General features: G+C 46.2%; 1 protein-coding gene across 1 annotated transcript in view; it reads right to left on the bottom strand.

The window, feature by feature from the left end:
* DNAH9 (dynein axonemal heavy chain 9) overlaps nucleotides 1-16,048 on the bottom strand; it is a 329,643-nt gene that overhangs the window by 87,587 nt on the left and 226,008 nt on the right. Inside the window, exons 50-52 of the mRNA XM_025428358.3 lie at nucleotides 11,850-12,275; nucleotides 5,366-5,485; nucleotides 2,583-2,771 (exon numbers count right to left, since the gene is read on the bottom strand). Of these exons, the coding sequence (XP_025284143.2) occupies nucleotides 2,583-2,771; nucleotides 5,366-5,485; nucleotides 11,850-12,275 (735 nt within the window). The remainder of the gene's footprint in view (nucleotides 1-2,582; nucleotides 2,772-5,365; nucleotides 5,486-11,849; nucleotides 12,276-16,048) is intronic.

The raw sequence follows: 16,048 nt of genomic DNA, 5'->3' as shown, positions 1-16,048 counted from the left end.
AAGTCCCGAGAGTCTTTTTCTCTCTTGATGGATGAACAACAGCAGAGCTCCAGCCTCTGTGACCCTTTGTTCCTTCGTATATTCACCTAAGTCGAGTTTCTAGCGTGGATTATACGTGTATTCCCAACAGCCTCCTCTCTGCCCTTGCTCATGTTAACAGGGTCACTTTGCTCCCGCGCTCTGATGCTCCTGCAGGCTTCCCGGAGGAGGCCCCGGGCCTGCTGGGCTTGCCCCTGCCTGCCCCAGCCCCAGCCTGCACCACCCTTTCTGTTCTGTACCACACACTGGCGGAGGCCCGGCCTGCCAAGAACTGGAGATGCTCACCTCCCTCCCAGCCCAGAACGCCCCTCGCTTCCAGGGTGGCCCGCAGGACCTCTCCCTGCAGGCTCGTCCGCTGGTGCCCTCTGGGAAGCCTGCCATGATAGCATCTCCAGGCCTGAGGATGCCTCTCTCCTGGTTCCCCTCCTGGCCCCTGTATGTGCCCCTGACCCCATCTTTTTCTGTTAACCTGTCACAGCTCATTCAATTCTTCTACAGCTACTATTTTTTTTTTTTTTTTACTGGGGACACTTTTTTTTTTAAATTGGGGTAAAATTTGCATAACTTAAATGAACCATTTGAGAACACACGGTTCAAGGGCATTAAGTACCTCACAATGTGGGGCAACCATCAGCTCTCTCTGGCTCTAAAACATCTTCTTCACCCCAAAAGGAACCCCGTACCCTTTACTGATCACTCCTTGTCTCCCTCTACCCCTAGCTCCCAGGAACTTCTAATCTACTTTCTATGCATTTCCCTATTCTGAAAACTTCACATAAATGGAGTCGTTTGACATGTGGCCTTTGGTGTCTGGCTGCTTTCATTTCGTGTAATGTTTCCAAGGTTCACACACATGTAACCCCTGAACTTCTCCATCCCTCTCTCCTTTGTGGTTTGTCTACCTCATTACATCAGGAAAGCCTGTCCATTCCATCCCCTTTCCTTTCATCTCACTCACTAAGAGTGACGGACGGCAAGCCCTACACCATCAAACAAACCTTGAGGGGCACCTGGGTGGCTCCATGGTTGAGTGTCTGACTTCGGCTCAGGGCGTGATCCTTGGGTCCTGGGATTGAGTCCCTCATGGGGCTCCCCACAGGGAGCCTGCTTCTCCCTCTACCTGTGTCTCTGCCTCTCTCTCTGTGTCTCTCATGAATAAATAAATAAAATCTTTTTTTTTTTTTTAAACCTTCAAAAGGAAGATCTGGAAGTTCTTACCCTGGGATCAGGAATGTATTTCAAGTTCATTTTAGGCGCTAAAAACCTTCTCATGAGAAGGAATCCATAGGTCTTACCAGAGTGCCAAAGGGGTCACGGCACAAAAGTGCTTATGAACCCCAAACAAAGCCAGAAAAATCTCCCTCAGGCTGCCACTGAGCTCCTCACCTTCATTCATGCAGCCAATGGCTGTCCTTGTAATAATTTCCTTTCCTACTGTGTTCAAGATAAACAACAGCTTTATTTTTATTTCCTAGTGCCATAATAGCATGTACGTATGTATTTACACAATAGCTTTTATTTTTATTTATTTATTGTTAAGATTTTATTTATTTATTCATCAGAGACAAAAGCTATTAGTCCTCTCTGATAGCTTTTGTATCACTATTCAACAAATCATCAAGTGCCTCAGATTTTGTGTGCTGATCTGTGGAACCAAGCACCAGCAGAGAATATGGGTTTTATGTTCTGAGGATCTACCTACAAACACATTCTAGAATACAACTCTTCCTGCATGTGGTGAACTCTTGGGGTGACTCTTAACAGCAGCCACTTTTCACGCATCTAACCCCCTCCACTGGCCTGTGACCTTCCTGTGGGCAGCCTGGTCCTAGACTCTTTTGTCCTCCTGTCTGGTGGAAAGGGAGGGCATGCGGAACCCTCAGTGAAGATTCGTCAATCGAGGACTACTAGTGATGGGAAAGTGGACAATGCGAAGGATTATTCTGGCTCTGGGCAACCACCCTGAACCCTTTTCAGCCAGGGACCAGCAGGGCCCCTACTTATTAATCTCAGGAGAGATGGAGGGGTTGGGAGCAAAACTCACCTACTTATACTAGGAGGACAAGCTGAGTACACTTGAGAGAAGTAGACAGAGCTGTTTGCATAAGGGGGTCTGTGAGCCACGGGCACAGAGTGTGTAGCTCCGGGGCCCCGTGACAAGGTCCAGCATCTGAGAAATGAGCCTTGGCCCCACTGCAGCTCTGAAGTTTGACTCAAGAGCAAGGAGACTGAGGAAACACACAGAGTGCCTCTCGGGTTTTATGGTTTCAGGACAGCTGGGAGGGCAGTGGACCAGGGGTGCCCATGGGAGCCCAGTTAAGGTGGCCCAGAAGACAGTGAATGGCAATGTGGTAGAGTAGCATGGAAGGACATGGTGCATATGTCACACTCCTAGATCCCAGAGATCCCTAGGGACACTCGGGTGGGAGGGAGTATGCAAGAAGGAAGAAGGAACTAGAAGGCCTGGATGGTTATTGACATGTGAGCTCACTGCTAGCCACACGCTGGGAGAGGGGAGTCAAGAGAAATTCAGCTGCACATACTTCCAGCTGGCTCAGGTAGGGTCTCCAGGTCCTGTCCATGAGGCTCTGCCGGTATCGCTTTGTAAAGAAGCCCAGGTATGAGACGAAAGCTGTGGTAAGTAAGATGTCTCCACATAATTTGCTCTCCTGTTGTCTGAAGTTCTGCACAGCTTCTGCCCACCTCACGTTTTCAGAGGCAAGTCCTCCCACCTACGATTTCAGAGACCAGAGAAGAGAGAAGGCTTATCATTCCACAGGCTATACAGAGACCCTTGGATTCAGTCATAGAGAATGCATGGTGTACGCTTGACACCAGAAGGCTGGAAACATCGTTTATGTGGCCCTTTGATCAACGGGGACTTGTACTGGCTGCACACACACTCGGTCAACAAGCCTCTGCTCTGTGCTATGCGTCATATGGGCCGTGGATGGATGACAGGTTTTGAGTGCAGGCTTCCAGGCTCTGCCCTTTATGGGTATAGAGGCAAATACTACCCACCTCGGAGGGCTGTGGAGAAAATTAAATAGGATCGTGTATGTTAATCACTTAGCACAGTGCCTGGGCTGCAGAACTTCCGAGAAAATTATGCGCCTCCCCCTTCTCCTCACCAAATGCTGGGGATAGGAAAATAAATAAAATCACTTCCATGTGCTATAAATAATTCACAATGAGTGGGCAGACAGACAGGGCAATTAAGACACAGAGTTAGAGGGACTGAAACACTGGTGTGCACAAAGTACCAAGATGGCGGAACCCATCCTGACCCTGCCCACACCACTATGGTGTGGCACATCTTTTTGTGGGGACTCTCCTCTCCGGGGAGGAGAGGCCTCCTTTCCAGAGAGGACTGTTAGGTAATGAGCTGAGTCTGTGTTAGGACTGACCCTTCTTTCTTCCTTGAAAGATGATATCATAGAATGTCTCAGCTGGAAGAGACCTTGAGGTTGGCCAACTGAACCATTCCCATGCCCGTTTTTAGATTACACAGAAAAACCCAAGAGAGTCGAAGTATCTCGCCGGAACCTTCAGGCCAGTGGAAACAGGGTTGGCTTCAGAGCCTGTAGACCCTGCCTGCTTTCCAAGAGGACCAATTCAGAAAATGCTTCGGCCAGGCAAAGAACGCTATGCTAAGTTCTGGAAACCACACAGAAAACTGCATGGAAGACAGACCAGCTAGGAGGCCTGGACATCTTGCACGTTTGCAGAGGAGCTGTCTCTAAATCACATTATTCGGTCCAAATGACCATTTCCAGGCTATGCAACAGTAAGTCCAACAACTGTAGAGACTCCTGTGGTAGAGACCTTTCCTCTCAAAAGCATGGCTCAGTTCAATCATTGTCGTGATTCCTTTCCTCTTAAACTAGAAAATCTGGCTCCATTTTAGAAACAAGTGGTGGCTGGAATCAAAGTACAAAGGTATTGAATCTACCTCCCTTCACTGGAGACAAAGGTGCTGGAAAGGCTTTCTATTGAAGAGAAATCATACCCAGTGGACACTGCTTTGCAGGATCTTAGATAATTTAGGACAAGAAATATAAGCCACGGGAGATTAAAAAAGGCTATGATTTCTTTGACATTCCTTTCATCAAGAGTTAGTGCCTGGGGGTGCCTAGGTGGCTCAGTGGGTTGGGCGTCCCATTCTTGGTTTCAGCTCAGGTCATGATGTCATGGTCTTGGGATCGAGCCCCACATTGGGCTCTGTGCTCAGCACAGAGTCTTCCTGGGATTCTCTCCCTCCCCCTCAGCCTCTCCTCCCATGCTCTCACTCTCTCTAAAATAAATAAAATCTTAAAAAAAAAAAAAAAGAGTTGCTTCCTATATTCCCCCCTCCCTTATCCTGTGACCACTTTGGCCAACAGAACACAGAGCAAGGGATGTTGTGTTGGCTTTTGGTCCCAGGCCTTAAGAGACTGGGCTCTTCTACTTACTGTCTCTTGGAACACTTGCTCTTGGAGCCCAGAGTCCCTGTGTTAGATGTCTGCATACATTGCTGGAGAGGCCTCTCTACATGGAGAGAGCTCTGCCCTTCTGGAGGCTCCTGCCAAGGTGCATGTGACAAACCAGCCAGCTCCTGGCTGAAGAATGCTGAGTGGCCCCTGTAGGCACCATCCAGAGCAGAGGCTGTCAGGTGACACCCACATTCTTGACCCGCAAACTTGTAAGGGGCAACAGAATGGTTTTTGTGTTTAAATCACTAAGTTTCTGGGTAGTGTGATAGCAGACATCCACAAGACAAACACCCTCACATTTATTTTCTTAGGGAGGCCAGAGCCTGTGTGTATATGTTTGTGTGTGCACATGTGAGTATACGCACACGCATGTGGGCAAGGTCAGCTTACAAATGCTCAGAGTCCAGAGGTGTCATTCTTTACTGTCTCTGTTCCTGACCCTGGTCACACTATTATTATTAAACATCACACAGTAAAGAGCTGCAGAGCTTGCCTATCAAGTGGCTCATTTTGTCCTGTAGGGTTTCCTCTGGTTGATGTGTGTATATGCACATAAACATGTCACGTCTCACCCAGCTGTCTGATAGATCAAGGGCTCCCATCCTCCCAAACCTCTTTGTAGAAAAACTCTCTTGACCAGACCAGGGCATGCATTCACACTTCTCAGGATTCAGTCCCTACATCCCAGCACATTTTAATATCCACCCCCACCTCCGCCCGCCTCCTAGCACATTTTAATATTTTCCCCCAAGTCAAAGCGGCGCTAAGCTGTGCTCATCTATTTTGCACCTCACTGGCACTTGACAAGCTCAGCTAATATAATTAAGGCTCAGGCTGCAGAGTCTCACACTCACCAGACGATTTGCAAGGGAGATGGTGCCTGCGGTCACTTCAGCTTCTTGCTGACATTTGAGTTTGTCGGCTGTTGCTTTCTCAAACTTGGCTGTGAGTTTGGCCAGGTTTTCATTAAGGTGCTGTTTATGAAGGAACACAAGGTCTATCAGTAACTCCAGCCCCCTGGAGAAGGCAGGGCAGAGAAGGAAAGGCTGGCAAATTAGGAGTGATCTCAGGCAGAGCCCTGGTGGAAGCCCAGGCTGGTCCTGACCCAAGGGAGGTGAGCTGAGCTTTCCTACCTATGTCCTTGGTGCAGGGACAAGAGGGATGATGGACATGGATGGGGGTGCATAAATCCTCTCTCTCCTTATACTGGGGAAGAAGGGGCTGCAGGAACATGCCCCAAAAATGGCAGTGCTGCTATTAGAAGCAAAAGTGTACAGAAGCCTAGGGTGGCCTGAGAATGGTCAGAAGGATGCCAGGGTCCTGGGAGGGATGCAAAGTATGTCTACTGCAGCAGGTCTGTGGTTTGGGTTGGGCTGTGTGCAGTCTAAGACGGGCTGTGTGCAGTCTAAGACATCCCTTTGCTTTCAGATCCTAGGAGTACAGGTAACTATTGCTTAACCTCATCTGTTCTGTCCAATTACCCTAAAGTAGAGGGACATTTTGTAAGAAGACATGGTTTCAATGTTTTCTAAATTCATCAAGAGTTTAGAATTGAGGTATGTAGCTTGTGTTGCCTCCAGAATATATATTTTATACATCAAGACATAGGGATGCAGGGTAGATACCTCTGAATGTGTCTCTTGTCTATGCAATAACTGGAATTCAGGCTGCTTTGTTGGCCATTGCCATGTCCCAAGAGAAACAAATCAAGGGCCAAGTTCATATAGCCAAGCAGTTTGAAAAGCAGGTGGTGAGCCATCCAATTGATGATGGCAGACTGGCCACACTCATTTACCTCCTCTCTTTCCTGAGACTTTTCTAAAATAATTATGAAACAAGTGAAAACATCATAAATCCTTAACACTGAGCAACTGTTGAGGGTCATTGAAGAGTAAGAGATTCCAATCTATGTATGGCAGACTGGACTCATAGAGGAGTGGAAACTGCCAGAGTAGGGAACAGGAAGCTACAATACAGAGCGGGCCTCTGTTCACCAAAGAGGACATGCACTGGGGTTTTGGAAACATCAGGTGTGATGGAGGGGGATGATGAAAGTAAGGTTTGTTGGAAGCTGGCAGATCCTCTTCCCCCATCTCTACCCACGTGCCCAGTGTCCAAAGTCATCAGGCGTCCATGTCACCAGCAAGAGATTCAATAGTGGCAGAGAGAAAACACCACATTCTGGCAATAATGATGCATTCAACATAACTGACCCCAAAAACAAATTCTGCCAGTTAGTCAGCTCTGCTCCTGCCTGGGAAGCTATAACCAACTTTTGAGCACTGCTCTTATAAACATGAAAGGACAAGAAGCCATTTGATGAAGCCTAGATAAGGTAAATAAGGGGGGAGGAAAAAAACACCTTAGAAAAGATTACTTTAGTCAAAAGAGGGCAATAAAGCATAAAATCCTTCATGAGTAGGTTCTTAGGAAGATTGAAGATATTTCATTCATAAAACAAGAAGAGAATGCTAGCAAAAGGAGCAGAGAGCAAAAAAAAAAAAACAAAAAAAAAACAAAAAAAAAAACCCTGTTGCAGAAATTATTATTCTTGTTAATGTAAAAAAATAATAAATTCAACAGAAGGGTTAAAAGATGACTTTGAGGAAATCTAGAAAGTATAAGAAGACATAGTTAGTGACTGAGGAAACAGGACTTATCAGAAAGTCCAATATCCAACGAATGTGCATTCTAGAAAATAAGATCAAAAAGGAAACAGAGGAAGACTACCAAAGAAATAACATACAATAATTTTCCAGAGTCAAGGAAAAGAAGTCTCCACATGCTGAACACAATGAATCTTAAAAATGGCAGCTAAGCACATCAGTACAAAGTTTCAGACACCAAGAATAAAGAAAAAGGAGCACCTGTGTGGCTCTGTTGGTTAAGTGTCAACTCTTGATATTGGCTCAGATCATGATCTCAGGGTCATGTGATCGACCCACATGTCAGGTTCTGTGCTGGGTATGGAGACTGCTTGGGATTCTTTCTCCCTCTGCCCCTTCCTCCACTCATGCTATCTCAAGGGGGAAAAAAAGGAATAAAGAAAAAAAATGGAAAGACTTCCAGAAAGGTAGAAACACAGTGCATTGACAAAGAAATGGGACCCTGACTGCTTATGAGACTACTCACTTAGGAAAAGGGTAAGGCATTCAGTGTCCTAAGGGGGAAAAATTAGCATCAGAATCCAGTACTCAGCAAAATTGTCAGGTCAGTTTAAAAATCAAATAAAGGCATTTCCAGACCAAAATCATTCAGAAAATTTACCTCTTACTTAACATTTCTGAGAAAGTTACTTAAGAGTGAGCTCCAGCAAGCTAGAGAAGAAATCAAGGAAGGAGAAAGCAAGTGATCCAGAAGTCACTGGAACCAACCTGAGACAGCAGTGAACATGTTCGCTCTCCAACACTGATTGGAGCTCTGAGTCTGGGACAAGAGAGGAAAGTCTTGGAGGCAAAAATGGAAGTGGCAGGATACTGAATTGCATGGAGAGTTTAAGAGTAATTGAGGCTAAGCAAAAGGAATTAATGGCAGAGAAAAAAAAAAAAACAAAAGGCAAGTAGAAATCCCAGGGGGAGGGGGAAAGATTGCATTGAAAAAGGAAATGAATTAAAAGTAGAATTGTTTTAAATAAGAAGCAGAATCAGACCTATACAAACAGAGAATAAACTGATGGTTGCCAGAGGGGAGGAGGGAGTGGGCAAAATGGGTGAAGGGGAGTGGGAGGTCCAGGCTTCCAGTTATGGAATAAATGTCAGGGATGAAAGGCACAGCATAGGGAATATACAGTCAGTGATATTGTAATAGCGCTATGTGGTGACAGGTGGTAGCTACACTTGTGAGCATAGCAGAACATATAAGCTTGTCACATCACTGTGCTGCCCACCTGGAACTCATAGAACACTGTGTGTCAACTACCCCAAAATAAAAAAGAATTGTTTTCCTAATCACCTTTTTTGGATCATTCAATTGTTACGTATAAAAATAGTGATTTTTATGTGTTTATTGTATATCCTTCACGTTTTCAGAATTTGTTTATTAGCTCAAAGAGCATTTTGTGGATTGTTACCTAATAAATAATAAAGAGCAATTTTCATAAAAAAAAGGAAATTGTACTATTTAGGTCTCCTAAGAACAATACAGGCAGGTTCATAGAATGCAAATGGAATTGACTGATTTTTCACCCTTCCCCATCAGCCAGTGAACAGATCATGGGACACTTAATTTTGGTCACAGGACAGAATGAAGATGTTTTGAGTCTTGGTGATTCTAAAGCAAATGTAACAATCAGTATTGATAACTGAAGTTGGACTGTGGGAGGTTGGAGAAAGCTGAAGAAACAGGTAATAATCTTATCTTGAAAACAGGAAGTTCCAGGGAAGCTGCCTATGTGCTGGAGCAAGAAATACAAGTTACATTAACCTGAAGTAGTTGTTATGATGATATCGAGAAGACATGCATATGAACCTCTTAGAGCCCCATCCAGCAGAAAGTCAATCTTCCTGCATAAGGTACATCAAGAAACAGGGATGTCAACATAGTATGGATGACATTCAGATGAGCAGGGGCTGCGGGGAGATGATGTGAGCTGGTCGGATGAGTCTGGCATTGGAAAAAGAAAACTGGCGTTGGTCGGGACCTATGACAAAACTGGATGGATAGGAAGGTGCTACTCAACTCTAGGGTCAGTTCATGATGTTTGGGAATCTTCTGATTTCTTTAAGACTGGCCAGAAATCAGATTTTTATGAAAATCTCCTGTTGATTTAAATACTGGCAGTTAATGAAATCATTTACAAAGACCATGTGTGTGCCAAATGAAACTCATTGAAGGCACTAGTATAAAGGCTCTGAGTAGCATGACCAGTCCTTTGAAACAGACACAAGCATGCAAAGGGTCAGAGACTGTTGTTTCTCATTAGATACCTTTCTCTGATACTTTACTTATGTGTCAGTATATGCTCCATGAAAATGCCTTGCTTAAAAAAAAAAAAAAAAAAAAAAAAAAAAAAAAAAAAAAAGAAAATGCCTTGCTTGTTTTTATTACTATTATTTTTATAAATCATAACATTAATATATGCTCATGATAGAAAAAAAGAAGACACCTATAAGCACACCCATCCAAAATATACCACCCACATATAACAGCCACTACCACTACTCATGTTTCATGTATTTTATAATGTTTGGAAATACGCTTTTTTTTTTAACTTTATCTTGAATATAATATTCTTTCCTTGGAAGTATCCTAAAATCCTAAAAATAAGGCTTGAGGACTGGAGAAGGCCGGCGACGGCCTCCATGTCACAGAGGGAAGAATTTCCTCGCTTGGGTTGGCTTCCATGTTAGGGTTGGGTGTCAGCCCGTCTTCTCTGTCCTCAGTGGCGGAGTGTCCGAAACTCTCGGGATGCCGACGGGCATGTGGGTAAGCAAAGCATGGAGAGGAAGTTGTTCGAAGCAAGAATACATTTTTTCAAAAAACATTTTGGCAGAAAATAAGTGTCTTCCTAAGGTAGCCAAGTATTTGAAAGATATGCTTGTTGCTTTCACAGGTTGAGTGGGCCCATCATGTGAATGTTGGCTACTGAATAGGTATCAACATTTTGAAAACATTCCCTTTGCACCAAATGTTCCCTTAGTTAAAATAACTTGAGTAAAAAAAAAAAAAAGTCCTTGAAAATGCAGTTCTTAAAATGTTTTTTCTGGGAGAAACTGCAGAATACGAAAATTATCGGGAGGCTTTTTCCCTTAAAAATTAGTCATGGGGATGTGATGGTGCTCCTTGAAGAGGGCCAGTGCTACAGTGATTATCACCTGTTCTAGACTGACCCTCGGACATCTGGATTTATAAAGCAAGCATGCTGAGAGATTAGCTGCTTCACCAAAGTATCTTTTCTTTGGAGAGACATGGGTTGCAAGGTTCTTTGAACCAGCCACAGAATTCAATCTAGCAATCCATAAACCCATGTTGTGTGAAGCGTGCGGCATATCTGCAATTTTACTTCTAATTTGTAAAACCCTTTCTACCATCATGACTAATTTGCAGCAAGAATCTTATTTGCCTGGGATGCATGAGTGGGAAGGAAAGATCCAAGGAATGGTTTGGGATTGAACTTGATGACAGGAGTGCCTGGTCCCCAGGGCTTGTGCACACATGTGAGAGCATGTGTAGAGGGAAGAGGGGGACAGGGGTAGAGGTAGCGCAGCAGTGGTCATCGTGGCCATGGCAGTGACCCCAGCGCCACGTGGGCTACGGGCCAGGATCTGCAAGTATGCCCTCCTTTTGTCCTCGCTGTGTTCTCATTAAGCGAGATGTTACTGTGTCCATTTTGCTTCGGGAAACTGAAGCTTGGGCATTTTATTTATTTATTTTTTTTAAAAAAAAGATTTTATTTATTCATGAGAGACACAGAGAGAGAGGCAGAGACACAGGCAGAGGGATAAGCAGGCTCCTGGTGGGGAGCCCGATGCAGGACTCGATCCCAGGTCTCCAGGATTATGCCCTGGGCTGAAGGCAGCGCTAAACCGCTGAGCCATCCGGGCTGCCCAGCTTGGGCATTTTAAAGACCTTTGTAAAGGTCACACGTCCATAAATGGTACAAGCTTGGATTCCATTTTCAACCACTCTGCTATCTCATGGGGTCCCGATTTCTAATCTTGCTTTGGTAGCACCTATTTTAAGGGCAAAGGTGAAGTTCAAGGGGACTCTCTCCCAAACAGGTGTAGGTCCACAAACACCCCATTCCCCAGCCCAGAGAGAGGCAGAGCTGATAAAACCATCACTGGGAGGTTAATAAAAGCTAATGACCCTCCTTGTTTTAGATTTATGGTCAAGGGACCACCCCCCAAACCATAACGTACTATTGCTTCTAAAAGCTTTCACAGAGCAGTATAGAGAATATAAACCCAAAGGTCTGGTGGATTTATCTCGTATGGACTATACAGTATTCGAGGAAGAGGAAATGGTGCCTCTCTTGAAAAATCAGGAGCTTTGGCATCCCACTTTGGTTTTCCTGCCTCTCTTTAAAAACCAGGATGCTGGGGCACCTGGGTGGCTCAATGGTTGAGCATCTGCCTTTGGTTCAGGTCGTGACCCTGGGGTCCTGGGATCAAGTCCCGCATCGGGCTCCCCACAGGGAGCCTGCTTCTCTTCCTCTGCCTTTGTCTCTGCCTCTCTCTGTGTCTCTCATGAATAAATAAATAAAATCTTTAAAAAAATAAAATAAAAAACCATAAAACCTGGGCTGCTTAGGCGCTGGGAAATGGGGGAGTGTGTGGTTTGCACAGAGGCCACCTGGCAGGGCAGGGGTCATGGTCAGGGCCCTCCAGCCTCACTTACAGCAATCTTGGCTTTTACGGCTGCCAGCTTCTCCTGGGCGGCAGTGAGGTCCGAGGTGGCCCTGCTCAGCGCCTGGCGCTTGGGTTCCACGTCACAGAACACTTCGTAGAAGCGCACAATGTTTACCACCCAGGAGCAGAGGCCCGCGGCCGCGTAGGACTTGGTGGCCACCAGCTCGGGGTTGAAGTCCGGGTCCTGCAGGTACGGCCGGATGGCCTTGAGGCAGCTCTCGTGAATGTGCTCCTTGTCAAAGTTGATGAGGGAGTCCAGGAAACCGTCCACCTTGGCCATGGTGACCTTCGCGGCCTTCCAGCTGCGGTCCTTGGGCACCCTGCCCCCGGGGGCCGTGAGGGTCATCACCGCGGCCGTGACGTTGCTGACAGCTGGAGGGGGGGCCCCGAACGACTTCAGCTCGGTCAGGTTGGTCTGAGGACAGAGGAGGAGGCTGTCAGGAAAAACACGAATGTGCCACGAAAGCACGTGGGTTCTAGAATGACCATTCTGAAAAGGCTGCCTTGAGGCCCATTGAGCCCTCTGAATTTTAAATGTCATGACTCATCAGAGGGAAACGAAAGCTACTCCCCCCAGTGGCTTCAGACGCGCCCCATGGCGAGCCCAAGACTCGGCTCCGTTTGTTCAGCTCTTTAGCGGACTCGCTGCCCATTAGAAACACACAATTATTTCACATTCAACAGAAAAATAGCAGGATGCCAACATACTCTGAAACAGGCAGCATGCCCTGAATAAAAGATAAGGTTATTATAAATTAATTTCCCATCTTGGATCGAAGAGAATAGCCCTGTAACCCAACAAATTTTGTTTTTTTCTTTAATTAAACTTCTTTGTTCCATGAGCCTGTTCTAACTACACTTGACTGTCCTGACGTTTTCTGCCAAGAAATAATTCAGCCTGGAAGCCGGGCATAGTCACTGCCCCTGCTTGGATGTGGGTTTGTCCTCTGCTCCAATCACCATTTGCACTAGGAAAATAGGGCCAAAAGGGTTGGCCTTGGCATGTCACTTCGACTTCCCAGGCCTCTGTGTTTCCATCTGTAAATTGGGAGTAGGGGCACCCTGGATCTATGAGTGAAGCTGTGTCATACATGCACGTACAGTTGATTTCAGGTTTATTGCGACCATCAGTGAGTACCATGTGACCTCAAAAGCACTTGCTTTTTGGGGATGATTTTATGGGGGGGAGAATTTTTTTAAAAGATTTTATTTATTTGAGAGAGAGAGCACAAGCAGTGGGGAGCATCAGGCAGAGGGAGAGGGAGAAGCAGACTCCCCACTGAGCAAAGAGCCTGATGTGGGACTCAATCCCAGGACCCTTGATCATGACCTGAGCCAAAGGCAGATGCTCAACTGACTGGGCCACCCAGGGGCCCCAAGTGGGGGAAGGTCTTGATTTTAAGGATTAGGTCGCCTGTGCCAAATGAATTTGGGGTGCCCTTGGGCCTGGAAATCTACAAATGAGGGGGATTACTTCCTGCACCTAATGGAGGCACCTGGGAAGATGCTCCATTTGCTTCTGAAACTATTTCCACATTTGGTCGTGAAAACCTGTTGGGTGACATGGGCAGTGGTGGATAGAAGGACAGTATACATAGGATGGTGTGCTAGCATACCTGCCGTGGTGGCCTCCACTGGGGCACAGGGCGCAGGGTCAGAAAATATAATCAGAAACAAAACCCCATGACTTTAAACCAGTAGAAGTTCAGCATGAATTAAGAAGATATAAAAATGTACGGAGATGAAATGGAATTCTACAACCCAGATACGTCACTGTTAATATTTCAGTGTGATTCCTTCCAGTCTTTTTTATATTTATCGCTCCCGATAAATTAATCATAACTTTTTGGTAGTAGTGACCAAAGACCAAGTACAGAGGGGACTTTCTCGCTCATGTCTGTGATGGGGATGAGCTTGGAGCTGGCTGTAAGGACGAGTGGAGCTGTGTTTGGAGTGTCTACGGGCTTTCTGGATCTTCTCTTGTGGCTGCTTCTCCCTGTGTGTGCTTCTCTTTCGTGTAGAAGCTTCCTCGCGTTGCAAGGCATACGACCTACCTCTCTGCCCTCACTCTGTGCTACTTTCTCCATGTGTCACCAAGCTCCAGCCACGGTCACCTCCTCCCAGCACATTGACTGCCAAGCTCATCCCCAACTCAGGACCCCTGCCTGGACCACTTCTTGCTAAGCTTTTTGCATGGCCCGTCCCTTCTCATCCATCAAGATCTCAATTTAGAGTTCAGATGTCTCCCACTCGGAAAGACTTCCCCTTCTCATCATTTCCTAGCAGCACCCTGATGACCTGCAGAGAACCTGGGGCCATCAGAAATGATCACTACTCTTTCCTTATTGAATTTCCATCTCCTCTCCTTCGTGACAACAGGGATGGTCTCATCTATCTTGTTAACCACTGTCGCTCTGGTCCCAGGAATCGGCATGCAGCAGGTGTTCATCTACACGGGTGTCCAACAATCGCCTGGAATTAGTGGGGGTCAGCAGCTCAAGGTCATGGCCATCACTTTGCACCCAGGAGGGACTGAGACCTTTTCTCCAATGCAAGTGGAAATAATAATGTCCATGGGACAGGGTGGGGGTGGGGTTGCCTGGGTGGCTTAGTTGATTAAGTGGCTGCCCCTTGGTTTTGGCTCAGGTCATGATCCCAGGGTCCTGAGATCGTGTCCCATATTGGGTTCCCTGCTCAGCCAAGAGTCTGCTTGAAATTCTCTCTCTCCTTCTCCTTTTGCCCCTCCTCCCACTTGCACACTCACTCTAAATCAATCAATCAATCTTTGAAAAAAAAATGTCCTAGGAAATGACCTTTTTTAGTTAGACAGGGCTCCTGTAGCCAATGGCTACAGGGCAGGCAGATATGGTTCTACTAGGAGGAACACAGGATGGAAGAAACAGTTCCCAGTTGGCAGACAGAATTTTGAGCAAGCAAACATCAGGCTCGCACTCTTGGTTTCTCTACCCCACTCCTGCTATCAGGCCCCTGTGGAGGCCCCTTGCTGCCTTGACGTTGACCACTCTCCCAGGTGTCTGCCTGAGGAATTTGCTTCTTCTTCCAGTTTCCACCCAAACTTCTCATCTCGAGGCTCATGCTGATCCCCTTCCTTAAAACTGCAACCTCCCGCCTCCTCCAGGGCTCCTCCTTGCTCTGTGCTTCCTTTACCTCTGTCCTCCAGCATCTGACATATTCTGACACATTGTACAATAAAGAACTCTGTCATCATGCTTGTCTCTCACCCCTCACTTGCGCTAGGATGTAGTCTTCACAGGGGCAGGATCTTTGTTCACGGATGCATCATGTGCACCCAGAACAGCCGATGAGTCCTGGCTGGGTGAACAGATGAAGGACTAAAGGTTCACGTCATTGTGCATTTGGCAAATGGGGGTGCAGTGGGAACAAGACAGGCAAAGCCCTTCTGCTCATTCAGGTGGAGAGACAGGCAACATACAGGGATCCACCTTTGGTGTTTGGGATAGCGAGAAAGTGCTTAACCCCCCCCCCCACCCCAAAATGGAAACAAGTCTAATAGGATAGAAGATTCTTGAGGATTGATTTTACCCCTTGAGGTCTGGGAAGGCCACTTTGGCAGGCTGACATTTGAGCTGGGGCATCTGCAAAGGGGCTGCTCCAAGCATGGGGATCTGCAAACTTGGCCACTCTATAGAGTGTGATCAGGAGGGTGATAGAGGTGGGAGAGGAGAGCTGGTCAGGATCCAGACAAAAAAAGGGAGCAGTTTGATTTCATTCTAACATCAAGGGGAAGCCACTGGAGGGTTTTAAGCAGGGGGTGAAATGATGTGGTTTTGCTTTGAGAGCTTGTTGTGGCAGGGCAGGCTGCACAGTTGTTCAGGCAGGAGACTGAGCCCGGGGCCAGGGCTGTCCAGTGGAGGTGGTGAGAGGGGATTGGGTTTGGGACATATTTCAGAGCTAGTGTAGGCATAAGTTTTAAAAAGAGGCATGAGGGAAAGTTGCTAGTTATTTTCGAACAGAATTTTTAAATTCAGCATATCACCAGATGGATGAAACAATTGATATCAAATATCAAAATCACTATGAAGCTTTTCATCTTTGATCTAGGGTTTCATATAGTTACGTGAATAGTCTTACATAGGGAAAACTAGCCAGTTGGCAGTATGGTAAATTTTATTTACTAGTATTTTATATAGGCGTCTTACACCACTA

The sequence above is a fragment of the Canis lupus genome, chromosome 5 (assembly GCF_003254725.2).
Source record: "Canis lupus dingo isolate Sandy chromosome 5, ASM325472v2, whole genome shotgun sequence".
NCBI lineage: Eukaryota > Metazoa > Chordata > Mammalia > Carnivora > Canidae > Canis > Canis lupus.
The sequence above is the reverse complement of the archived record's forward strand: the minus strand, read 5'-3'. Positions and strand labels throughout refer to the sequence as shown.